At 38.6% G+C, this 27352-nt stretch overlaps 1 protein-coding gene across 2 annotated transcripts in view; it reads left to right on the top strand.

Moving 5' to 3' along the window:
* The window catches only part of Adamtsl3 (ADAMTS like 3), a 321149-nt gene that overhangs the window by 255821 nt on the left and 37976 nt on the right, over window positions 1-27352 (top strand). For both annotated transcript variants that reach the window (XM_048790168.1, XM_048790167.1), the window contains exons 20-23: window positions 3681-3834; window positions 12031-13102; window positions 18825-18952; window positions 21934-22062. In XM_048790168.1, the coding sequence (XP_048646125.1) occupies window positions 3681-3834; window positions 12031-13102; window positions 18825-18952; window positions 21934-22062 (1483 nt within the window). The remainder of the gene's footprint in view (window positions 1-3680; window positions 3835-12030; window positions 13103-18824; window positions 18953-21933; window positions 22063-27352) is intronic.

The raw sequence follows: 27352 nt of genomic DNA, 5'->3' as shown, positions 1-27352 counted from the left end.
TTGCATCTACAACTAAATGCCTGAGGCAATGAATTTATGAAGATAAAAATTTATTTAGCTAGATTTTTGGAAGTTCAAAGGTATGACAACATGCATCAGCTCAGTTCTTGTGAGACTGGTAAATAACAATAGTGGAAGCAAGTGTCACAATTCTCAAGTCAGGAAGGAGAGTATGGGAATGTATGGGGTTCCCACAATCCCGGTCAAAGGCACATCCCCAGTGATCTAAGGACCTTCAACTGTCTCCAGTTCTTAAAGATACTATAGCACCTCCCAACAGCACCACATGGGGACCATGCCTTTATATATGAACCTTGGGGAGGCATTCAAATGACAGCCAAACCATAGTACTTTCCTTTTTAAACATTGTTAAAATTTATTAGTTCTATTTTAACATAAAAATTACAACTATTAATGGAGTTCCATGTGATGTTCCCATACATGTATGCATGGCTAATGTTTATGTCAGGTTCAACATATATTTCCTCTCAAATATTTATCTGTGTGTGTGTGTGTGTGTGTGTGTGTGTGTGTGTTTGTGTGAGTGATGTTGGGAATTGCACCCCAGGGTGCTCTACCACTGAACTACTTCCCCAGTCCTTTTTATTTTGAGACAAGGCCTCCCTAAATTGCTGAGTTATAAAAATTATAACTATTAATGGGGTTCCATGTGATGTTTCACTAAGTTGCTGAGGCTAAACTTGAACTGGTGATCCTCCTGCCTCAGCCTCTCAAGTCACTGGGATTACAGGCATGTGCCCCTGTGCCTGACCATTTATCATTGCGTTGTGGTGAAAACATTAAAATACTTTTTCTCTAGCTTTCTGAACTGTGAAATACTTTATTGTTATCTATACTCAGCTTACTTTGCAATAGCACACTAGAACTTCTTGTTCCTGACTGTTACTTCTTACGTGTTGATTAATCTTTCCCCATCCCTTCTACCCCACCCCCAACACTCCTCAGGCTGTGGTAATTGCCATTCTGTTCTCAACTTCTATGGAATGAACTTTTTTATCTTCCACATATGAAAGATCGTTTGGTACTTGTCTTTCTCATTTCATTTAACAAAATGATATTCATTTCCATCAATGTCATCACAAATGACAGAATTTCATTCTTTTTTATGACTGAATAAAATTCCGTTGTAGATACAATATTCTCTTTATCCATTCATCAGCTGGTGGACACTTAAGTTGTTTCCTACTCTTGGCTACTGTGAATATTGCTGCAGTAAACGCTGGGAGTGTAGATGTCTCTTTGACATATGGATTTAATTTCCTTTGGATAAATACCCAGTAGTGAGATCGTTGGATCATGTAGTTCTTTTAATTTTTTGAGGAACCTCCATACTGTTTTCCACAATGGCTGTATTAATTTATGTTGCTACCAACAGTGTGGAAGGGTTCCTTTTCTCCACATTCTTGCTTGCACTTGTTCTCTTTTGTCTTTTTTTGATCATGGCTATTCTTACTTGAGTGAGGTGATTTGTGTGTGTGTGTGTGTATGTGTGTGGTTTTGATTTATATTTCCCTGAAGATTTATTATGTTGAGCTTTTTTCCATCGATCATTTATATGTCTTCTTTTGAGAAATACTATTTAGGTTTATTGCCCCTTTTTAAATATTTTGGAGTCAAGTAGTATGATACCTCCTGCATTCTTCTTTTTGCTCAAGATTGCTTTGGCAATATACTATTAGCTGTTATCAAAAAGAAAAAAGAGGATTTTAGTGGAACCATACAAATTTTAGGAGTAGTTTTTTTTTTCTAGTTCTATGAAGAATGTTGTTGCTATTTTGATAGAAATAGCACTGAATCTGTAGCTCTCTTTTGGTAGTATGGACATTTTAACAATATTGATTAGTCCAATCCATGAATGTGGTATGTCTTTCCATTTTTTGTGTCCACTGCAATTTATTTCATCAATGTTTTATAGTTTTCATTGTAGAGATCCTTTAGCTTTTTGATTAAATTTATTCCTAGATGCATTTTGATAGCATTACAAATGGGATTGCTTTCTTGATTTCTATTTCAGATAATTTGCTATTGGTATATAGCAATAATATTGATTTTTGGATGTGGATTTTGTACCCTACAACCATGTTCAATCATTTATTAGTTCTGATAATTTTTGGTGGAGTCTTTGGATTTTCTATATATAAAATTATGGCATCTGCAAACAGTAGCAATCTGACTTCTTTTCCAGGTCAGATGCTCTTTATTTCTTTCTCTTGCTTGATTGCTCTGGCTAGGCCTTCCAGTACTGTGTTGAGTAAAAAGGTAAAAAGTGAGCATCCTTGTGTTGTTCCAGATCTTAGAGAAAAGGCTTTCAGCTTTTCCTCATTAAGTTTAATGTTATCTGTTGGCTTATTATATATGGCTTTATTGTATTGAGATATTTGTCCTCTGTAATTTGTTTCATGTTTTTATCACGAAGGAATGGTGAATTTTATCAGTTGTCTTTCTCCATTTTTGAGATGATCACATGGTTTTGTTTTTCATTCTTTATTTTGTTCATTGATTCACATATGTTGAACCATCCTTATAACTCTGGGATGAATGATCTTTTTTTTTTTTAAGAGAGAGAATTTTAAAAAAATATTTATTTTTCAGTTTTCGGTGGACACAACATCTTTATTTTATTTTATGTGGTGCTGAGGATCGAACCCAGCGCCCCGCGCATGCCAGGTGAGCGTATTACCGCTTGAGCCACATCCCCAGCCCATGAATAATCTTTGATCATGGTGAATAACCTTTAGTATGCTGTTGAATTTGGTTTGCTAGTATTTTGATGAGGATTTTTGCAAATATGTCTAACAAAGATATTTGTCTATAGTTTGTTTTTGTTTTTGTTTTTTTTGTCCTTGACTGGTTTTGGTATCATGATAATGCTGGCCTCATAGAATGTGTTTGGATAAATTACCCCACCTTCAAGTTTTGGGTTAATTTAAGAATAATTAGTATTAGTTCTTTTCTAAAAATGTTTGGCAGAACATAGCTTTCTGGTAGTTGGCTTTTCTTTGACATTTCTACATTTCTATTTTTTATGTTCCTGTTTCCATCTTTAAAAAACATAATCCACTAAATTATGCTACATCCATGTCTGAATGTACCACAATTAATCCTGATTTTATATATGTAATTATAATGCACAAATTAAAATATTACTCATAACAGAAGGAAGTAGAGTAAAAGCAGATCAGGGAGAGGGAGGAAAAGAGAGAGGGAAAGTACTGGGGGACAAGATTGATTGAATTATGTTATGTGCATATGTGGATATGGCATAATGAATCCAACTATTATGTATAATTATAATACACCAATAAAAATATATCAATTAAGATTATTTTACTATATAAACAAATAGCTAAAAATTAAATTAGATATCAATTACAATGCCAAAAAAGTCTACAAAAATAAACTACTGTAAATTAATTACTTATCTCCAAAAAAAAGGAGTGAAGAAAGAAAAGGAGGGAGGGAGGGAAGGAAGGAAAAGAAGAGGAAGGGTGGGAAGAAGTTGAGAGGAGAGCTTCCATACCATAGAGATGTTCAGGCTTGGAAATGACTTGCTAATTGGTACACCCAAACTTCAAGCTCCCTCCCCATTCCCCATCAGGGCCCTTACTGTGGTTGGTGGGCTCACACTCCATGTGACTGTTGCTCAACTCTCCTTGCAGTGCTCTGTCACTTGTGGTGTTGGACTCCAGAGAAGAAAGCAGGTGTGTCAGAGGCTGACTGCCAGAGGCCGGCGTGTTCCCCTTAGCGAGACACTGTGCAGGGACCTACCAGGGCTTCCCCTTGTAAGATCCTGCCAGATGCCTGCGTGCCACAGTAAGTATGTAAAGGCCACACTTCACCAGACTTTGATTCTGCTCATTCTGTCCTGAGGCCTCTGTTTTCCACACATCAGCATATTTCTAATACATGGGTAAAGCAAATTAAGAAGAATTTAGACTTAATTTCAGCAACAAATGATAGAATGTGAAAGATCAAGATAAAATTCTAAAGAAAGGTGGTTTTAAGAAATGTGCATCCACTTAGCAAATGTATCTTTGAAGCTTCTCACTTATTTATATTCTCCATGTGAATTCTTCCACGTAGAATTCAGGAGTGTGACATAGAGAAGTTAGACTGATAAACTTCCTAGTTGACTTTGCTAGTAATAAATTTGTATCCAACCTATTAAAAGGAAAAGAGTTGGGCTAGAGTTGTGGCTCAGCGGTAGAGCGCGCTCGCCTAGCACATGCAAGGCCCTGGGTTCGATCCTCAGCACCACATAAAAATAAATAAATAAAGATATTGTGTTCAACTAAAAAATAAATATAAAAAAAGGAAAAGAGCTGAATATTCTTTAATATTACAGTATTTTTCTTCAGTGTAGTTTGAAAACAGCAAGAATGAAAACATGAAGTACTTTTTTTTTTAATATGGCAGTTTGGCTACCCTTTTAATTCATTATAAGTAATAAGCTTACTATGAAGAATTAATATAAATGACCTCATTCTATTCAGAGCTCTATTTATTTTTAGTGTTCAGAAGAGGATGCATATTTATACCCATAGATGTATGTTTTCTGTAAGAGGGTCACAGCAGATGAATTCAGTTTCCACTACAGCAATTGAAATTAGTCAGCAGAGAGGTAATAGGGAATAGGGACATTGTGAATAATAGTTTCTGGATCCATTTCCTGCTTTGCTTTTTCATCTTTTTTTTTTTCTTTAATTATTCCCTTGCAAAATAACATTCATTACCTCAGGTACCCTCCTGAACTTGCTTATGGTTAGAAAAAAAAATATCTGAAGTGAACTATTCTTATTTTAATGCTGCCTGTGAGGGGGTTTGTGTGTGTGTGTGTGTGTATGTGTGTGAATCAACTTTTCTGGAAAAACAAAATAATAGAAACAAAAAATTAATTAAAATAATAACATTTATGAAGCACTTACCATGGGGAATTCCTTGAATGCATTATCTCATTTAGTTCCCCCAGCAATGTGTGAGACAAATGTACCCCATTTAGAGACAAGGAATCCAAGACTTAGGGAAAGTGTGAGATTTGCCCAAGGCCTGGTGCCTGGCAGTTGGATCCCTTGGCCTATTTGACCACAAGTCTGTCAGATTCCTAAGCCTACGCTCTTCTTCACTTCCTTTCTTTGCTGATTCATGGACAGCATTAACATTTTTCCTCCCTGGGAATCCTTTGAAAACAGATTTTCAAAATCTTAAGATTCCAAGTTTAAAGTCTCCTGGAATTCAGGAATGTCTGTGGCAAATGGCACCATGTCATGCTTTGTTTGAGTGATTTATCTAATTTTTTTTCTATCTGATTATTGTTGTGAATGGTTCTATAGCATTGTGATTAGATTCTAAACTATCTTAGAAGAGAGTGACATGAAAGTCATACTGGCAGTTTCCTCTAAAATAATAACAGAATAATATGGGAATACATTGTGGCTATGAGGCCTTGCTTGCAATGTGGTACAGAATGAAATTATAAATTATTATGGTGAACAATGGAGGGCAGAGAAAAATTACAAATTTTACAGAGAAAAAGAAAAAAGATAGTTATATTTTCTCTTTACTCCACCCTGTTCCCTAGCCTGCCAGACAGGGAGTGCAATTGAAGCGGACAAGAGGCAAGAATGCATGCTCCCTGCTACAGCCAGGTCACCCTGAGCTGGACCTGCACATCAGCTGCAGCCTGGCCTCAGTCCATCACCTTCCCTCCATGGCCTTTGCTTTGATTGTTTCTCCCTCTGTGCTCCTGAAGAGCATCCTCTTCTCCCTACATTTGTAGCACAGGACCAAGTGACGAGCTTGGCATTCTCCTGACCTCCCTTCCCCTGCTGTCTCTGCACCATTTCTCCACTGTCCATGTGCACTTAGTACTTGGATTGCCCTTGTAGACCTTCTAAGGCACCATTGTAGACCTGCAAGATACTCTACCTTGCTCCAAGACACACTACCAGGTACTGTCTTCTGCTTCAACATTTGCCAACATACAGAACAGCCAACACTCATGTACCCACGATGACCTTTATAACACCTGCTATCCCCATTTCACATCCTCACCTCCTCTATGAACCCCATGATTGTCTTCATTTCCAATCAGACACTTGAAAGAATAATAGAAATGTAGTGTTTGATTTTGAAATTTTAAAATTATAACTCCTGGTGTCAGGGTCCTTGAGTTTTGGTGAAGAAGGATTCTTATTTTTCCCCAAAGTACTGAGATCAGGACCATTGAGGGAGGAGGGATATTCAAGATGCACTATGTGATTGACATATCAAGAATGTATGCCTAAGCCTCTTCCCAGGGTTATTTCAAACCCAGTTTCTTGTCTCCAGTCCTCTGTCTCCCTCTTTGTATCAGCTCACAGTCTGACTCTTGTGCTCTCCCAGCCTCATGCCCACACCCTGAACCTTACATTCCGAGAAGCCTAAAAAGAATCCAGAAAAACTGCCCAGGGTTTTTACACTGCTCCTCCTCCTGAACTTGTCAGTTCTGATGTTTCAGTAAGGTCAATACCTGCCTGACATCCTGCAGCCCTTAAAAGCCAAGCCAGTTTCAGGATCCCCTCACTAGCACCCATTTTGTTTTTGTATCAGCTACTATAGAATCCAAATGCATATGCATTACTTTTTCTTTTACATATTTAATCCTTCACTTATTCATTCAACAAACAAGGCAGTGGGAGGAAATAATTTCATAAAGTAGGAAACCTTGAGGGGACTTCTGAAAGATAAGTATCCATTCATCAGGCCTACATGGGGAGAGGTACAGGAGGATTTGGGAAAAGAGAGCAACATAGACAAAGGTAGAAGGTGTCAAAAGAAGTGGTAACTGTGTGAGAACTCAAGCAATCTCATAGGACTAGAACTTAGGTGAGTGATAAGAAAAGAAACCTTGAGTTTCGTGATGAATAGTTTAGATTCTAATGATCAGTTCATCTCCTCTGGCAGCTATGGAGACATTGAATAAATATGAAACTGTGGGCAGGGAGCCTAGTTCAGGGAATATGGCAATATCTAGGTAAGCATCATGAGAGCAGGAGCAAAGAGGATGAAATGTAACAATGGCTCTGATGTGTAATCCAAGTTCTTGATGCCTGACTAGAGTTAGGAGCTGAAGAACAGGGACTGTGGTGTGTTTGTAAATGTTCAAAACCAGCTCTCCGATGGGATCATGATAGGGGAGAAGTAGCTATCATTGGTTTGTCAGGTTCAGTTTCCATTGTATAAATACTGCCTCTATTGCCAGTTGCCATCCACCAGTGTGACATTATTGAATACAGAGTTGGGAATAGATGCTAGCAATCTCACTGATTTGTGAGTGAATTTAGATGGTTCCCAGTTTCTGGCTTGAGAAAATTGACAGAATCAGATGCCATTAACTTAGGGAATATAGAAAGTAGAGGATCATTGGGATGGGGGGACAGATAATATTTAGATTATAATATTGAATTCATTTTTTATATTTTTTATCTTTGTGGTGCTGGGGATCCAGCCCAGGACTTCACCACACTAGGCAAGTGTGCTGAGCTATATCCCCAGCCCAGATTATAATACGTGAAGAAACTTTTATCAGGAGGAGATTTCTAGTAGACAGTGGATAAACAGGTCTGAAGCTCCAGAGAGTGGTCTAGGAGAGACAGATCAACTTGGGAAACATTAACCTAAAGGAATTATTTAAGATCATCCAAGGAAAACTATAGGGCAAGAAGAGAAAGTGGCCAAGCACTTGCACCCAAGGGGTAGAAACATCTAGTAGGATACTGGCCATAACAGGATCAAAGGGAACCATAAAGAAAGGTTTAAAATGTTGGGAAGGAGAGACTTCTTCAGGAAGGAAGTGATCGTGGTGCCATATACTCTAGAACGGACAAATAAGAACACAGAGGGAGAGCGTTGGATTTATCACTGAGAGGCCATGTGTGGTCTTTCCCAGAGAGTTTTAATGCAGTTCTGGGAGAAGAAGCCAGACGGCATTTAGTTGAAAAGGGCAATAGAAACAAGTAAGTGAAAGCCATTTTTTCAGGATGGTCTGGGATTTACTATAGCCATGGGGCCTGGGGCCTTCATAACTCTTTTAGCAAGTCCAGCCCACCGTATCCCTTGCAGCCTCCACTCAGCTACCTGTTTTCCTACATTCCGAGAAGCCTAAAAAGAATCCAGAAAAACTGCCCAGGGTTTTTACACAGCTTCAAATGAGCTTGATGGATCTTCACTCCCAGAGGAAGGAAAGGGAATCCGCACCAGCTCAGCAGCTAGATTGAGGGCTGGATTCTGAGTAGGTGGAGTTCCAGCAGGGATAGGAAGGCTTACTTAGAGGCTGGGTCATAGCCAAAGCCCATTAGGGAGTGGCAGGAGTCAAATGCTGGCAAGACCAAGTGTAAATATCCATCCCAGATGGCTTGGGGCAGAAGCCTGGCTTGACACCAAGCCTCAGATTCATGGCAAAGATACCATGGGAGTGAAGGCAGGACAGACAAGCGAGGAGCCACAGGCAACTCCTGTGAAGAGCCCCAGGAACCTAGAGCTGGCCTGTGTGGCATGGTGGCACAAAGACTCAAAAGGGGGGCACAGAGAAGAAAATGCTTCTCATTTTCTAAGAAATCTGCTTTCCATATTGGCTTCACCAATTTGCAGTCCCATCAGCAGTGGATGAGTGTACCTTTAGAAGAGACCAAAAATGTGGCATTTCTCAAATCCAGCACAGTTGAGAGATGAGTTAGTCCCTTTGCACAGGCCAGAACCCCCTCCAGAAGGATGCTGAGGTACCTCCTTGCTCTCTGCAGAGTGGACGATGCCCTTGCCTAATGAGCCTTAGCCAATGTCACTGCATTGGGGCATTTCCATATATGGGAGGACGCAGTCTCCCAGAACTGGGCCAGTTTTTTGTCTAAGAACTGAGCCCAGTGTCACCACACTCCAGGCATTGCTCTGGAGGAACTTAACATAATCCTAGTGACTCTGGAGGCTGAGGCAGGAGGATCACAAATTCAATGACAACCTCAGCAATTTAGCAAGACAATGTCTTAAAATAAAAAATATAAAGGGCTGGGGGTATCTCAATAGTAGAACAGTCCTGAGTTCAATTCCCTGTGGGGTGTGCGTGTATGTGTTTATAATTATCGGTGGAAAATGCATTAATACACTAACCTGCCAAACATCATAATTTGGTAACACAGTACACAGTGGAGTCTGGGTTGTTTACCCTTGAGGGCACATGGCTAATTGGGAGCTGTGACTTGCTGCTTGCTGCCCAGCATCACTAGAGAGTATTATACCTTATATTGCTAGCCTGGGAGAAGATAAAAATTCAAAATATGGTTTCTTCTGAATGCAGATAGCTTTTGTACCATAAGAAAGTCAAAGGAGCATTAAGTGGAACCATCCTGATTAGGGGACCATCTGTGATGACTCAAAGTATGATTACTGAAACAGAGACCAGAAAGCACTCTTCCCTCTATCTTCTTATAGAAGATGTTGCATGTTGCACAGGAATCTCGTAGATAACATGGATGCTGTTTCTTATTTTCCCTTTCCTCTTTACCAGCAGCATCCCATAAAATTGTCTTTCAGTAAAATAAACTGGGACAAGAATACCTCTCTCTACTATTTTGGTTTAATCATGGTACACTCTAGGGCAATGGTCCTCAAACTTTGCTGCACATTCAGTCCCCTGGGGAGCTTTTAAAAACTTTAATACCCATACTGTACACTAAATTAGAACTTTTGTGGATGGAACTTAGGTCATTGAGATTAATAAATAGTTAGCTGTTTTGATTGAGCATTTTCTGTGAAGATTAAGTATTTTGAAAACCATTGTTTCTATAGTAATGAGTGGACTATGAATTTAACCAGAGAATGTGTTAGTTTTCTTTCACTATGACAAGGTATCTGAGAGAAATTAATTAACAGGAGGAAAACATTTATTTTGGCTCATGGTTTCAGAGGTTTTAGTCTTTGGTCAGAAGGCTCCATAGTTTTTGGTGGTGGAAGGGTGAGTTGGAATAAAATTGTTCACCTCATGATGATGAGAAGTAAAGAAGGAGAGAAGGAGACCAAATACAAAATATACTCTTCAAAGGCCTACCTGCCTCCCAGGACCTACTTCCTCTAACTATGCCCCACCTCCTAAAGTTTGCTCCACCTCCAGCACCACAGGCTGGCAACCAAGCCTTTTAAGCATGTGGCTTTTAAGGGACATTTTATGTCTAAAACATAATACCTCTATAACGTCTTCTTTCTGCCTTTGGTCATGATTCAAAGTAAGTTCAAAATTTTATGTTGCCTATTAAAAGAAAATCTATATGCTTTAAGTGGCTAGGGCCATGTTGACATTCTCTGTGGATATTCTGTAATCCCAAAGAGGAAACTGTCCAAGTGGCAGGTCATCTGATACCACTTAGAAATGAGCTGAGGGAATATCCTGGGTTAGAACCCTTGGACCCATTCTGAGATCCATAGGCCTGAACTACCAGTTGCACATCAATGAAATTTGTATACAAATTAATCATGTGTCCTTCACTGAAAACCTCTATTTCAGAAATTATGAGTCTCTGTTGCTTTTCTGAACCTAATAACACCACTAAACCCCAGAAGGTTGCCACACTGCACAAGGCTTATGAACCAGCAAGAGGACTGTAGAAATTATTCTTGTAAACAGTACATACCTTGTAACTACTGCCAAGGCCTGAGAAAACCAACTAAGAGGAATATTGATCTGGTTTTTCTCACAGCATGTCAATGCTGCTATTAATTCTCAGAGGGCCAAAGTAATGAGGTCCCAACTTCATGACCTCCTGAATCGAGCAATACTTGATGCAAGTCCAGTCCTTCTCCTACCACTCACTAGTATCTCCAAGCCCTCCAGCTCATACCCCACATCTGCCCAGAGACCAAAATGTATCATCAAGCAGGAACCAGACTTGTTCCCACATCATGGTCCCCTCCCTCTCCTCCAAATCACACAAATCACAGTATATTTCCTCTCAGGTGAAACAGGGAGAGAGGCACTTCCCTGGGGACAGGATCTGAGGTGTGTGGTCCTTGACCCCAGCCTGTTCACTAGAATCCATGCCAGAAAAAAGCCAGCCCATCTCTGACTCCCCCTCAGTCTGCTCTGTACCTTCTTGCCAAACCTGCCTTTGTTACCTAGCCAGTGGGCACAGTAATCATATAGAAGAGCCCATTAAGTGCCTACTACTATGCTGTGCTCTTGACACAACCAGTCTGACTTCATTTCCACACTCCTCTAATGAAAGTACTAATTAAATTATCCAGTTTATAGATAAGAAAACTAAGGCTCAGACAAATGAAATGACTTATTCATGTGGCAGAGCTAAGGTTCAAACTCCAGATTTGTCTGGCTTCAAAATACCTGCTTTATCTTTTCTTTTTTGATCGTGGCTCCCCATTGCTTCTCAGACCCCGCCATGCTTGTTTAACTGGCACATTTGGGCTAGTTTCTGCAATTGTCTAACCTCATTCTCCTTTTTGAACCCTTCAAATGAATTTATTCAAATTTCCATTCTCTTCTTCAGATTTGGTGTAGCCATGACTCCAAGCCAGACTAGCTCCTCAAAGGTAACCCTGCCAAATGGTAGAGGCCCAATGTATCAGATCACCCTCTTACTGATGAAACCTATACCCAAAAACTGGTGAAACAGGGAGAGAGGCACTTTATGAATTACATATTATGAAGCCATCATATGATCATGCATTAGAATGAATATTTCTTTAATGTAGAATAACCATTCCTTAAATTTCATTGAAGCATTTAACCCCTTACTTCCCCAAAACAGGGCTTTGTAAAGTAAATCACATGTTTCCATGCACTCATTCAAACTTGCATTCTTTGCTGAAGTACTAGATAGTTGTAAAATTTATTTGTGTATACATGTATCATGTTATTCATGTTTTAACTCAAATATTTTAAAAGAGTAACGTAGGTTTGGGAGATGACTGTCAAAAAGTTGTTAGTATTTTTGAATTTTTTAAAATTTTCTTTCTTTTTTCCTGCAGAAGTAAAACCAAAGACAAAAATAAAACTTGGTGAGCAGAGTCCTCAGATTCTCAGTGTCCAGAGAGTCTATATTCAGACAAGGGAGGAGAAACGTATTAATCTGACCATTGGCAACAGAGCCTATTTGCTGCCCAACACATCTGTGATTATTAAATGCCCAGTACGACGATTCCAGAAGTCTCTGATCCGGTGGGAGAAGGATGGCCGTTGTCTGCAGAACTCCAAACGACTTGGCATCACCAAGTCAGGCTCACTGAAGATCCACAGTCTCGAAGCCCCTGACATTGGTGTGTACCGATGCGTTGCAGGCTCAGCCCAGGAAACAGTTGTGCTCAAGCTCATTGGAACAGACAACCGGCTCATTGCACACCCAGCCCTCAGAGAGCAAATGAGGGAATATCCTGGGATGGATGGCAACGAAGCTGATAGTTTGGGAACTGCGTGGCATAAAATGAGACAAATGTGGAGTAACAAAAATGAGCTTTACCTACATGATGACCAAATTAATAACCAGCCTTTCTTAAGAGCTTTGTTAGGCCACTGCAGCAATTCTGCAGGCAACACCAATTCCTGGGAGTTTAAGAATAAGCAGTTTGAAGCAGCAGTTAAACAGGGAGCATATAGCATGGATACAGTCCAATTTGATGAACTGATAAGAAACATGAGTCTGCTTCTGGAAACCAGAGAGGTCAGCGATGACCTTGCCTCTCAGGTGATTTACCAGCTGGTGGCTGAGTTAGCCAAGGCCCAGTCAGCACACATTCAATGGAAGGGCATCCAGGAAGAGGTGCCTCCTGCTGCTCAGCTCAGGGGCACAACAGAAAGTCTGCCCCAGAGTTCAAAAGTGAAAAACTCAGGCAGGCTGACCTTTAAACCAAAAGGACCTATTCTCATGAGGCAAAGCCAACACCCTTCAGTTTCATTTAACAAAACAATAAATGCAAGGATTGGAAATACTGTGTATATCACTAAAAGGACAGAGGTCATCAATATACTCTGCGACCTTCTTACCCCCAGTGAGGTCACATATACATGGACCAAAGATGGAGCACTGTTACAACCATCAGTAAAGTAAGTAAAATAAGAATACAGCATTCATTTTGTAGTCCTTTTTTAATGGCCATTCTAGATTTCTTGAAAACATTTCAAATTCTTTCTCCTAAGAATATGTTTTTAACTAAAACAACACTAAAGAATGTTAGAATGTTAGGATGTTCTTTACACATATGCATTGGAAAATTTTAAAATTAAACTATCGTGTTTTCTCAATTACTATAATATTGATATAAGACTGAATACAGTAAGAATGAGTTTAAAGCACATATAGACTGTCCCTTTGTATAGCACAAAAATAAAATCACTATAAGCCCTCTAAAAAACAAGCATAGAAGTAGTAATCTGTTAAGTTGCAAGTGCAAATCAGAATTCACAGAGCTCTTCCATATCTAGGAGATATGGTATTTCATTTGAGCTCACGCTAGGTTGGCAGGGCAGGGTTGAACAATTTTCTGATGAGGTCATAGAGAAACAGAATCCCATGACCACTTCAAAGCCAGTCTGAACCAGGGACCATGTCTCATAAACATCACCCATGATGTCTGACTATCAAACAGTAACCTTAGCAGAAAAATTGGATATCCAAAATAATTTTCTGTTTTCATGCGTTGTCTTATGCCATACAATAGAAAAATAAAATGATAAGAATCAAAGTTTTCTGAGATGCTTAAAGTACAATATTCAGTCATTTTATTTTGATCTCTATGTTAAGGCAAAAATACCCCATTTCATTTATTTTACATAAAATAAGGGATAACCAATATTAACTCATTTTTTCATTCTTCTAATTTTGCTGTTTTACATAAAGACACTGTGCTTTCTTTCAATTTGCATTTAAGAGTGCAACTTGCACCTTATCTGTCTCTAGGGATTGTAAGAGAAACAAACAAAACAGCAGGTGTGAAATTGGTTTGCACACCATAAAGTACTTTCAAAAAGCAAGTTTAATTTTCATCTTGTCCTTTGTGCCTTGATCCTAATACACAAAACATCAGAAACCCAGGTAAAATTCAGTTTTTTAAAAATAATAAATCATTAGGCTAAGGCTTAAACAAAAATATAGGAAAAAGTCTAAATTTTGTATTTGTATCTTAGGACTCTTAACACAATTTTGCAATGAGATTGTAAAAGTGGAATAAACCTTAAAGTTTAGTCATTCTTAAATCTTTTAGTCTGAGGGTCTCTCTAAATTTAAAAATGATTGAGGAACCCAAAGAGTTTTTGTAATTTGAGTTATATTTATTGCTGTTTAGCTTGTTAGATATATAAACCAAGAAACATTTTGAACATCTCTATTGATTAATTTATAAAAAAATAATAAGCTTTGTGAATGCCTATTACATGTTTATATAAATATTTTTTAAAAAGCAATACCTACCATCCCAAATTACTGATACCAGTGGAATTGCTTTATATCTTTGCAAATCTTTTTAGTGTCTGGCTTAATGAAAGATATTCTTAGCTGGACACAATGGCACATCTAATGGCTGACACAGGAGGATCACAGGTTCCAGGCCAGCCTCAGCAACTTAGCAAGACACTGTCTCAAAATCAAAAAATAAATAAATAAATAAAAAAGGACTTGGGATGTAGCTTAATGCTAGAGAGCTTCCCTAGCATGTGCAAGGCCCCAGGTTCAATCCCTGCCTGGTGTAACACACACACACATACACACACACACACACACTTCTTATATATGCATACAGAGATTCTTATATATGCTTTTGCACCTGTTTGGGTATATTGTTCTAGTTGAAACTTATGGTGAATAAACTGCCTCATACAGATATGTTAAAAAAAGGGAATATCTTAATGCTATTTTCAGGTAATTGTGGATATTCTCCTTTAAAACTACACCAAACGTGGACAAATGGTAGTTTCTCAAAGGTTATTTGGAATGTGAAATAGAAATCGTATTTGTGAAATGTTGATACTCTGTTCACTGAAATCTACTGATTTTTTTAATATTTATTTTTTAGTTGTACACAATACCTTTATTTTGTGTATTTATTTTTATGTGGTGCTGAGGATTGAACCCAGGGCCTCGCACCTGCTAAGTGAGCGCTCTACTGCTGAGCCACAACCCCAGCCCAAATCTACTGATTTTTACCTTGCACTTTGAATAGATTTTTTTCACCCACGCAAGAGTTTATAAAATCATATCATTTGTAAAATATTGGCTCACTGAGTTATACCAATATCTTCTAAAACATCGACACATTTCTTTATACGATATAAAAATTCACAGATACTTTAATATCACCATCAGGAAAATCTCTGTTTTGGAAATGTGCCAACCTCTCAATGATAGATGCTAGCTTTCCAAAATTCTAATTTTTGCTTGAAAGCTCCAATTTTTATCATTGGCAACAAATACAGTCAGTTGTTTTCCTTGAGTTGACCAGCTCACTTTGTTCATTTGAAAATATATATGTATCTGCCAAATACCCAAGTTCAAAACACAGTGTGGACTTTTTTTGTCATAGCTTGTCTGCCAGGTATTCTTTCAAACAAACATCATAGTCCATGAAAACAACAGCTAACAGTTCAATCACACCAGCATGTTTTAGCACACAGTGGAAGTGTTTTGTATATGCTTCCTATTTTGTTATACAGAACATTACAAACCGTTGTACTGGGTTGAAGTTTAGTTAAATTAACAAGTTTTAGTACTTCATTTGGAACATCTTGAAGTGATACTGGCAGTTTTGTTTGTATTGCATTGTGTGGCAGTCCAGACCACAGTGACTACGTGGATGACACTGCCTGCTTCATGCCAGGAATCTGAACATCACTGTCTTTGAATAATCAGTGCAAAGGTCAATACAACAATGGAAAAGGCAAATAATGTTTCAGTATTATGGGGAACATCCTTTCCTCTCACTGACCCATAGACTTATGGACCACCCTCTGTAGACTACTATATGGCTCACAGTTCAATTGTGTGCATTGTAAGAAAATAGCCTGAGAAAGCTGATGAGTTGACCTATGGCCACACAAGTACTACAGTGATATAGAGGAACATGGGCATTTAGAATAAATATTTGTCAAATTGAGTTGATTGCTAATAGTTGACTTGATGAAGCCAGGCATGGTGGCACACGCCTGTAATCACAGGGAGGAGGAGGCTAAAGAAAGGGAATCACAAGTTCAAAGCCAGTCTCGGTAACATAGTGAGGCCCTAAGCAACTTAGTGAGACCCTGTCTCTAAATAAAATTTTTAAAAAGGGCCGGGGATATTGCTCAATGGTTACGTGCCCCTGGGTTCAATCACTGGTACCAAAAAAAAAAAAAAAAAAAAAAGTTGATGAAATGGAATTAAGTTTTCTGAGGCTGAGATTTGTAGAACTCATGTAAATAAAAGGTTTTGACATGGTACATCCCACTCAGATGTGTTTCTGCATGCTTAAAGATCAACCATTCAAAACTGAAGCAACTCCATATGTCTAATAAAAATTTTCGATTTTTGTTTTTTTTAAGACAGTAAGATCCATTTTTCTTTTTAGTTTTTTCTCTGAAACCTATGCAATTTATTTGCTCATTTTACTTTTAATTTCCTGTACGTAACAAAGGTGCTCAAGTATATTTTTCTGAGCCTCACAAATCTTTTCAACAGAAGTAATTCAGAAATAGAATTATGTTTCTAAGAACCTCTGTCCTGTCAAAAGAAACCATATAGGTGTGGAATATTGTTTGGACAATATTGAGTAAAAAAATCTCAGCGAGGAAGGGAAGGCTATGGGTGAGTCAACTAGAGATGGTGTCTATAGAAAGTTCAGCCTTGTCATTACCTCAAGTTGACAGTAAGACTGTGCAGCAGAGGCCATGGTCAGATCTGTTAGGAGCTCTGCCTTCTGGTTCTCCAGCTCAAGGACTGCTCTGGCTTAGGTACCTGGGTGGCATCCCTTGGAAAGTAAGGCTCACAAGTGCTCAGCAATCTCAATCTCGTTGACTTCTTGAGGCCTACCAAACAAATTGAGAATTGATAAATCATACAAACATGTTTGAAAAAATTAAGAAAATAAATTAGTATATTTTTCATGTCTGTATAGTTAGGAGTCATACTTTTGTTTTCAACTGCTCCTCCTCAGTGGCAATTTAATAGTGAATATCTAGCCCTGAAGACAGATAGGTCTGCCACAGTGCCATTGCTGTGGACCATTTCATCTGTCTTGACTTCTGTCCCTTTTGTGTATTTCACACGTGTGCTGCAGGGGAGCCTCATATCCTCCTTGTACCTTTCCTCTGTGCCATTACCGTGTTCTGTTCTGGTCATTCATGTATTTATTCATCAAAGGTTTTTTTGAGAACTGGTATATAAAACTCACTGTGCTAAGCAGTGGGAATTCACAGCTGTGAATAAGATTTGGCCCCTGCCCTTGAAAAGATCACACTCTAGTGGAAAGAAATAGATATTTCAACAAATAAATACTTGAACCAGAGAATAAGGAGCCCAGAGGGGATAGAAGATAAATGGAAGAGTATTGGGGAAAACTTTACAGGGGAAACTACATGTGATCCAGTACCCAATGGTAGGACAAAGTTTTGCAGGAAAAAAACGCCATTTCAGATAAAGAGAACAACATATGCATAAGCTCAGGGAGATGTAAGATCATGGAATGTTCTGGAAACAAGTTTGTTATGGCTGGAGCATAGGATGAGTGACAGGAAGTGACAGGAAGTAAAGAAGTGGCTCAGCTCAATTAATGAAGAAATGCTATGTTTAGAAGTCAGACTGGTCCCTGTTGCTAAGATCTATAAAGTGGGATGGGAAAATAAATAATACAAGGGCCAATGGTCCAGATTAGAAGTAGATTCATATCATTAGGAATAATAAAATTTAAAGTTTCTCTCACTTCTCTGAATAATAACCTAATTAGTAAACACCTGATTGTCAAAGTGGTATTTTCATGTAGGCTTTTAGGAATATCAATAATTGGAAAACTATATGGGACTCAGCTTATTCCTGATTCTTTTTGTATGTGTGTGTGTGGGGGGGGCGTGGGGGGGGTACAGGGATTGACCCTAGGGGCTCTCAACCACTGAGCCACATCCCCAGACCTTTTTAATTTTTCTTTTGAGACAGGATCTCACTAAGTTCCTCAGGACCTCACTAAATTACTGAGACTGAGTTTGAACTTGTAATCCTCTTCCCTCAGCTTCCCAAGCCACTGAGATTACCGGCATACACCACTATGCCCCACTATCCCTAATTCTTAATGGCACAGTCAAAATTCCATACAAACTGCAGCCTTAGCTTGTTACCTCAACTGACCTTTTCACATAGTGATGGTGAGACAGTGATCTATCACAGAGTAGCTTATACCAAAACCCGCTGGATCTCACTGTGAAAACTCATACCTGAAGCTTCTTAGGAAGGATTTGGGCTGGAAATGAAGGTTTAATACCCAGCAAACTAATAGGTTTGTTTTTAAATGGGGTAGATTAAGACAAAATTCCATCCAGAAGAGTCTGTTCTCATGTAAAGGAAGATGGGATGCTGGCTATCCAAGCAATGTCCAGTTCTAAGGTGTAGTGAACCTAAGGCAAGAGAAGAGACTCTCCTGCCCTGCTGATCTGCATGCCTATAGGTAGGATGCTTGACAAGATCATCTTTGGGGATCCCTGTTAGGCCAAGGCCTATAAATTTGTTTTTCTTCTTTCTCGGCAACTTTCGATGGCCCCAGGGCAGTTAAATGTGTTACTTGAATGCACCCTCTTTATTACTCTTCTACAGGATAATTTTGGATGGAACTGGGAGAATACAGATAAAGAATCCTACAAGGAAAGAACAAGGAATTTATGAATGTTCTGTAGCTAATCATCTTGGTTCTGATGTGGAAAGTTCTTCTGTGCTGTATGCAGGTAATCCCCTTGGTTGAAACCTAGAATGTTTCTGTTTTGTTTTTAACATTAATCTCCACAGCGTCAGTTCTCAACCTTGAACTCCATCAGTTACCTAAAGGCTTGTTAAAACAGATTGCTGGCCCCTACCCTTGCGATTCTGCCTTGGTAGAATGTGGATGAGTCTGAGAATTGGTGTTTTAGTATGTTCCTAGGTTATGTGGCTGTTGATGGATAAAGGCCCATTCTCTGGAAGTGGCTATTCTAGAGCTCACTCTTGAAGAAAAGGAGATTAGTGAGGCAGATTTAGTAGGAGGTATTGATATTATGGACTTTTCTTTCCTTTAAAGTCCCAAAATATTTTTTTAAAAAGTTTTTAAGGTTTTAAAAAAGTTATTTAAAGTTTAGAGGTTTTTTCCTTTTCCTTTAAAGGAAAGAGAATAATTATTCTTTTGCATATCCCTCCTGATAGCATGCCTGCCAATCCTTAGAAATATCTCCTCGAGGTTGCAACTTTACATTAATGTGTGTCTTCACAGGAGCTGGACAATGTCATTTTGATATTAAAATGTGCTTTTATTATAAAGGAACATTTTAGGTGGCAGTGATTCTTGTGGGAGGCTTATGTTTTGTAAAAATAAAACAAGAGCTATTCCCGACCTCCCAACTCTGGAGTTTCTGATGTCTATGGCTCAAATAGACTTAGATGAAAAGAGGAACAATATCAGGGTTTAGAGTCTGGCATTTGGTCAACTAAGAGTTGAGCTGTGTGGTAGGTGCTTCACATTTTTTAATTGAGGAGACTGGGCCAGTTGATTTTAAAAGGCCCTTGAATCTGCATGGCTTAAAGATTCTGAGCCCCTTCTCTGGCTGTCTTCTCAAGGTAGAACTTTAGCCTTTTGTTTTCTCCTGGATTATTCTGCCCTGTGAACATTAGCTCCTTTCCAGGAAGAGTCAGTTCCAAGTTTTTGGAATTCCTGGGGAATAGAACTTACCCTACACACACATATGCACATGTACACTTCAGTTTCCCCTTAAGCCTATCCCAGAATAATCTAAATTTCTAGTAGTCCTCAGGAGCCAGAGGATGAGCTGTGACAACCAAAGCCCTCTGTCAGCCAAAAGTTTTCTGTCTTTACACTTCTTAAGGTAGCTTTCCACTGGGCCACACTCTCTAGGAGAGTACAATGCTCGGTCCCCCAAACGTGACCTTTCCTTGATTCTCTTCTCCAGAATACCATGGTTACCAAGATAGCTTGCTGAAGTGTCATTATTCTCTCATGAATTAACTATGCATAGACCATAAAAAAGGTTAAAGAAGTATAGTCTCCCCACTGCCCAGGAGCTTATATATTAATGTCAGATTAGGGAAACCAATCACTGCAATAGTGCTGTGGTAGAGGAATGTTGTCAGTGTCCTTCCTGGGATGTTGCCTTCCCTGACACCTACATACTGCTGTGTAACCCCTGGGCAAACATCCTCTTTCTCTATATCAACATCCATAACCCTGAGCAGTAATGGTGTCACCAGTCCTTGAGCTCCTCATGGGCAAGAATGTGTGTTTTCCAACTCTGTATTCCTGTTGTTCATGTCAGGCAGAAAGTATGTTTCCTGAATGAGTTAATGAATTAATCTGTTAGCTAAGTATCAAAATTCAAAGAAGTGAAAGTCTTTGGATTCTTTACTCTTTGGGGGTTTGTTTTTATTTTTTTCCTGTAAGTTTTATGTAGGTATTTGTTTCACATTAACCAAAATGCTAAATTTGAACTTTCCTTGCAGACTATTCTAATCCACTTGTAATAACCTCAGAGAGTTTCATAAACTGGGTACATCTGATGTCTTCTCCCTTGAGATTTTCTGCATATAGAGACATGTGAATAATATTTTAAGTGCGCCTCTTTGCAGTTAATAGTCTTTAAATAATAATAGCATTTTATTTTAAATTGAGATGAGTTTATTTAAGTCAGGTAAGAAGGGGCCTCTATGAACCATAATTTGAGTGAGAGAAGTGTAGCTGGAAGACACCTAAGAAATCTCTAACTGAAGTCCTTTCACTGGGATTCAAACTAAAGTCCAGAGAGGAAAAATTTTGCATGAGCACATGAACATATTATTATAAGAGGCTCAACGAGAATTGTGGTCTTCCTACATGATTTTCTCTGATTCGTCTTTGAATGATATCTAGAACCCTAGTTTTATTCTGGAGAGAACACATCAGCCTGATTCTGGCACCATATACAGAAAAACTTTGTAAGAGATATTGTAGATACCATGTTAATATTGAAAATACCTGCTTGCACCCCCTGCACTGGTAGGTAGTTTTTGTGATTATCAAGAGAGGAGAAGTACCTCTGATCTTGTTACCCCAGAATGGACCACAGAATGGGCATTTGGAAAATATTTTAACTGAATAGAACCTTGTCTTATTCTTAACTCAAGATGAGAGGGCTCCTAGAGGTTTCTCCATCCAGGATAACTCCTACCAAGGGGCAGAAGAATGGATCAGGATATTTGGTCCTGCTCCTTCAGCCCATGCCTTCCCCCTTCCAGAAAATGTCAGGTGGTCACAAGCCCTGGCGTGTTTTGTCCCTGCTTCAACTCATCCCAGGCCACATGGCAGAGACATTATTCCTGCCCTTTCATGTCTTCCTTGCTTCTTCTGAACTTCTGAATTCCTTCTTCAAATTATCAAAGAGGAATTATTCTTCATTCTGATTATAAAAGCAAAATATCATTATAGTCTACATATAATTGTTGCAGTGCACCTTTGAAAGCATCCAGCCAACTGTCCATCTATCCATCTATATACCCATCTGTTCATCTGTCCACTGAGCATCTCTAGATATGTATGTGCCAGTCCCCATGGTGTACCATGGGGGATAGAGAGGACCAGCATTCTACCCTGCTCTCAAAGAGCTCAACAAAGTTTACAAAAGGCAGAATGGTTTATCAACAGCTAAAGCCTGAACCTAACATAGTTTCCTGCTCCCTTTGAATTAAGAGGCACCTGTCATCTTGTCTGTTGAAAGAAATATCACCAAACCAGAGCACAACCATCTGTCCATTGTGGTGGGAGGCATCGTGGAGGCAGCCCTTCAAGCAAATGTGACAATCCGATGTCCTGTAAAAGGTAAGCATGGTTGTTTTCAGTGGGAGGGTGCATGACTAGCCAATTGCCAGGGACAGCAGCTGGTATTTTAATATTCTAGACTTCAATCTGATAGGCTTAAAAATCTGATTTTCAGCACACTGACAGTTGATCTGACTCTGAAGAGAGAGCTTATCCAAGCTTAGAAGACAAATGTATAAAACAGAATGCCGCTTTACTTGTCTCTAGCATGAACTGTTACTGCCATGCATACCAGAATGTTCATATTGGCAAGACCAGAACATTCTGTCCCTGTGGGCAGATCTATAGGAAAGGGTGGTGTTTAGTCATATGGTTGCTTAATAAAAATGAAGATTGAAAGGGGATTTTTTGAAAATTGTTAGATGTGTATTCTAACTAGACAAAGTCTAGACTCAGCAAAATCAGGTTTGGGAACAGGAATATCAATGTCCTCTGCTTAGGCTCTGTCCTGGACTGTCCTTGGATGGGCACCATCAGCCTGTATCTTAATGGCTCTTTGTGCTTTGTTTATAACTGTGGATAACCCTCCTTTCTAACAGACACACTCTTCAGTAGAAATAACACTATCTACCTTAACCTAGGGCTGTGCTGTCTCTTTAAGCCACTCTCTTAAGTGTTAACCTGAGCCCATCTATCCCCAAGCTGTAGATAAACATTACAACTGCATGAGTGAGGAGGTTGCATGAACAACTTTTTAATCAGTTCCTTACAGAGAATTATGAACTCAAATTTGAGATCTTTTTCTTTCATTTAATTTTTTTCTTTTTGGTACTAGGGATTGAACCCAGGGGTACTTAACTACTGAACCACATCCCCAGCCACTTTTATTTTTTATTTTGAGGCAAGGTCTTGCCAAATTGCTTAAGGCCTCACTAAATTTCTGTAGCTGGCTTTAAACTTGCAGTCCTCCTGCTTCAGCAGGATTATGGGATTACAAACGTGCGCCACAATGCCCAGCCAGATCTGCTCTTTTAAGGTAACTTTGTATATGCCCTTAATTTACTGCATTTTGACTTAACTCTGTGGACAGCTGTGGTTCCCTAATATCCAAGCTTTAAGGAGAAACCTGTAGTTGCAGCCACTGAAGATGAATTTTGCCTGGGCCATAACCCAGATAGTCCAGGGTGGCTGTAGGAGCCTTTACCACTGTTCTCAGTGATACAGTGAAAGCACATGTCACTTATACAGCTTTCAGCTCTCCTCCCCTGGAGTGATCAGTTACTTGCCATGTTTCCAGAGCTGCAACTTTGGCTCCACAAACAGTGGAAATTTGCTAACCCCCAAGGTATTATTTTTCACCCTCTGGAAGTCCCTGCAGTGTTTGGCCAATGCAGTCTTTTGAAAAATCTCTCCAGTCTCCCAACTGACTCCACCCACAAATATGTGAGTTTTCTGGCAAAATAGACCTACCATTACAGAATGGCCGGCATTCTCTGGCCACAGCAAGGAGAAAAGCAGAACAGAGCTTTGCAGATGCCAAGCCACAAATGTCTAAAGTTTCTATAGCCCTCCACCTGCAGAGGACTCTGAAAAATAGATCTGACTTCTATTAAGTGAAACCTCAACTTATAGCATTACTTCTAAATTTTTCACTTCCCCAATCGTTTAAAATCAGGCTTTCAAGGGAGATGAGCCATTTAAAGGGTTGGAGTATTTGCTATCCTAAGCCAGGGACTGCATTCAGGGCAAACTGTTTTTTTGTTAACCTCCCAGCAAAGACCATTAAACTTGTGTCAGGTTTATTCTCTTATCCAGGCCCTGTCTGAAGGAGGGTTGTCTCTGACCTCTTCCCACTGCAGCTGCCCCTCCTGCCCTGTGCTGTTGTGCTGTGGATAGATAGCACAACTTGCCTCTTCCTTCATAAAGTTCAGTGTTGGGAGCACCCATCTCCCTGCTTTCTACCCCATTATTCTGCTCTTCCTAGGGATTGTCCCATTTGGTCTTCTTGATCTGGCAGCCATCTCCTAGGAATTTAGACCCCAGAACCTCATCAGGGGTTCTTTTCTTTTCCAAATAAACCTGTCTCTGAAGGAACTACAGTTATTTTGAGTTATATGCCATTTTAAACAAACCTATAATGAACTTAGTCTTTTTGTATGGGCAGAAGCCATGGCCAAGTTAGCTTTTTATGGAGAGTCATCTTTTTAAAGACAGTGAAGTTAATGTAGGGTCAGGGTATTTGGGTTTTACAGACAGTTTTGTCACTAGCTAGCATATAATGTAGGTGAGTCACATATCTTTTTTGCCCTCATCTGTAAAACAGGAAATATACTATATAGGATTAGAAGAGACTCTGGTTATCATCTAGTCCTTCTTTTTTACATATGAGTACATTATAACATAATTTACAAAATCAAATACTGACTTGCAAATTACATTTTTATATTTCAAATAAATTTCTATAAATCAGTGATGTATAAAGAGTTTTTACTTTTCACTTGCTTTTACCATATTTTTATTAATTATAATGAGCTCATTTTGTAGCTTCCATACCACATATTCATACCTTCTAGACAAATTCATAATCCTTTATTATCGCCAAATATATTTTATTCAATCCATGTGGTACAGAGATCAACAATGATTATTTCTAGTAACTCTCAAGGATATTTCTAATAATCTACTAAATAGTAGAACCTGAAAATCAGTGTATTACTAAAGTTTAAAAGTTCTGAATTGTAAAGGTTATTTATCTTGCTCTTTTAAAAAAGAAGTTTTGCTTTATTTTTTCTAAAAATGGGGGGTAGGAGGCCATTAAACTAACTGTACCCTTTCTATCATTTTCTGGTAAGAAGAGAAAGCTCCTCTGAGCAAAATTAACAGTAAAGATATATAGCTGCATCCTTAATTTTTTAATCATGTAAGTGCATAGCAAAAGCGTTGTTCTTTCTTCCATCTTAGATCTGAGAAGCTCTCTTGGCCCACAGATTGGAGTAGGTTTGAGCGAGGTGATTCCCAAATGGATGGCACTGTCAAAACTATCAGTGGCTCAGTCCCAAAGTAGAAAATCTCTTAAACACAAGCTCCACTGGACAACTGCTCCTTAGAGCAAGGTGAAAGTGCCTGGAAGGATTGGGGATGCTTTGAAATTCAAGCTAAACTAAAGAATAAAAACATTTTAGAGTACTGGTTATAAAACATAGTATATACTTCTTCAGAAAGAAAAGTCCTACAACCGTGTTTGGCACCTGATAGCACCCCAGGCAGCTGATTTGTGTAGGGTATACACAATAAGGGCAGATACAGAGGCAAATGAATTAATAAATGCCAAAGTTATATGAAACTGAATCCAGGCATATATAAGACTAAGTAGAAGTTTCCTTGGGAAAGCCAAGATTTTATTTTTAACACTTAAAAATATCTAAACAAATTGCCACAAATTTGAATCCTCTGAAAGCAGATGCTGAGATGGAGTTCAGTGTGCAGGATGCTTATTACTTGCTAACATATATGGAAGGAAACCATCAAGCAGGAGTGGACAGAAGGCAAATGAGAACTGTGGTGCCAGTCCACAAAGTCTCACCAAGCCCAGGAGAGCTTTGAAGCATATTTTACTCATCAGGTTGCCCCAGTGTGAGTCACAATGACCAGGCCCTTCACATACCTGCCTTCGTCAGTCACGGGTATGGAAGGAGCATGCTCTAAGGGGAACTGAGGAAATTGTGGAGGTGCTAACAACTGGAAACTGTCAGAAGCTGAGTCACCAAGTTCTTTGAAGGAAGATTTGGGTGGAGCATCTTTATATTTACCATGGAAACTTAGATAAGGTTTTTTGGTTCTATTAATAGATATAGAAAAGGCATTTGATCGGTTTCAACATAAAATGATGTTAAAAGCTCTTGGAAAACCAGTAATAGAAGAGATCATTCTTACTCTGATTTAACGGTGAAAATTTAAAACATTTCCATTAAAATCAGGAAGAAAAGATTAAATGCCCTTTATCACTGCAGCTGTGCAAAAATAAACTAGCCAGTGCAATAAGAGTACTTTTATGTTTATTTTTATTTATTTGTTTGTTTATTTTGGTGCCAGAGATTTAACCCAGGGTGACTTAGCTCTTTTTTATGTTTTATTTTAAGACAAGGTCTCACTGAATTAATCAGGGCCTTGCCAATTTGCTTAGGCTGGCTTTGAACTTGCAGTCCTCCTGTCTCAGCCTTCCAAACTGTTAGGATTACAGGTGTGTGTCACTGTGCCTGACAAGAGTATTTTTAAGAGAAAATGGAAGTTTAATAAAAGAAAATTTTTTCTCATATATAGATAATATAATTACATTGAAAATCCAAGAAAATATAGAAAGATTTTTGGATCTGTAAGTTCAGGATAATTACAGTTTTTAAAAAAAGAAGAAAAAGTCAACAAATAAATGGCTTAATACTATATCTCAAAGCCCTAGAAAAAGAAGAACAAATGGACACCAAAAGCAGTAGAAGTCAGGAAATAATTAAAATTAGAGCTGAAATTAATGAAATCACAACAAAAGAAACAATTGAAAAATTGATAAAACAAAAAGTTGGTTCTTTGAAAAAATAAATAAAAATGACAGATCATTAGCTACGCTAACGAAAAGGAGACAGAAAACTCAAATTACTAATATGTGACTAAAAAGGTAATATCACAACAGACTCTACAGAAATATAGAAGATAACTAGAAATTATTTTGAAAACTTGTACTCCAATAAAATAGAAAATATCAAAGGCATCCACAAATTTCTTAAGTCATATGATTTGCCCAAATTGAATCAGACCAATATCAATCAATGAAATAAAAGATGCCATCAGAAGCCTACCAACCAAGAAAAGCCCACAGCCGAATTCTACAAGACCTGCAAAGAAGAACTAATACCAATACTCTTCAATTTATTTCAGGAAGTAGAAAAAGAGGGAGCACTTCCAAACTCATTCTATGAGGACAATATCACTCTGATTCCAAAACCAGGCAAAAACACATCAAAGAAAGAAAACTTCAGACCAATATCTTTAATGAATATATATGTAAAAATTCTCAATAAAATTCTGGCAAATACAAAAACATATCAACAAGAGAGTGCACCACAATCAAGTGGGATACATCCCAGGAATGCAAGGTTGGTTCAACATACAGAAATCAATAAATGTAATTCATCACATCAATAGACTCAAAGATAAGAATCATATGATCATCTCAATGATGCAGAAAAAGCATTTGACAAAATGCATCACCCCTTCATGTTCAAAACCCTAAAAAAATTAGTAAAATATCTCAACATCATAAAGGCTATCTATGCTAAGCCAACAACATTCTAAATAG

Source organism: Marmota marmota, unplaced genomic scaffold, assembly GCF_001458135.2.
Source record: "Marmota marmota marmota unplaced genomic scaffold, marMar, whole genome shotgun sequence".
NCBI lineage: Eukaryota > Metazoa > Chordata > Mammalia > Rodentia > Sciuridae > Marmota > Marmota marmota.
Note: the sequence above shows the minus strand (reverse complement) of the source record. Positions and strands in the feature narration are given on the sequence as shown.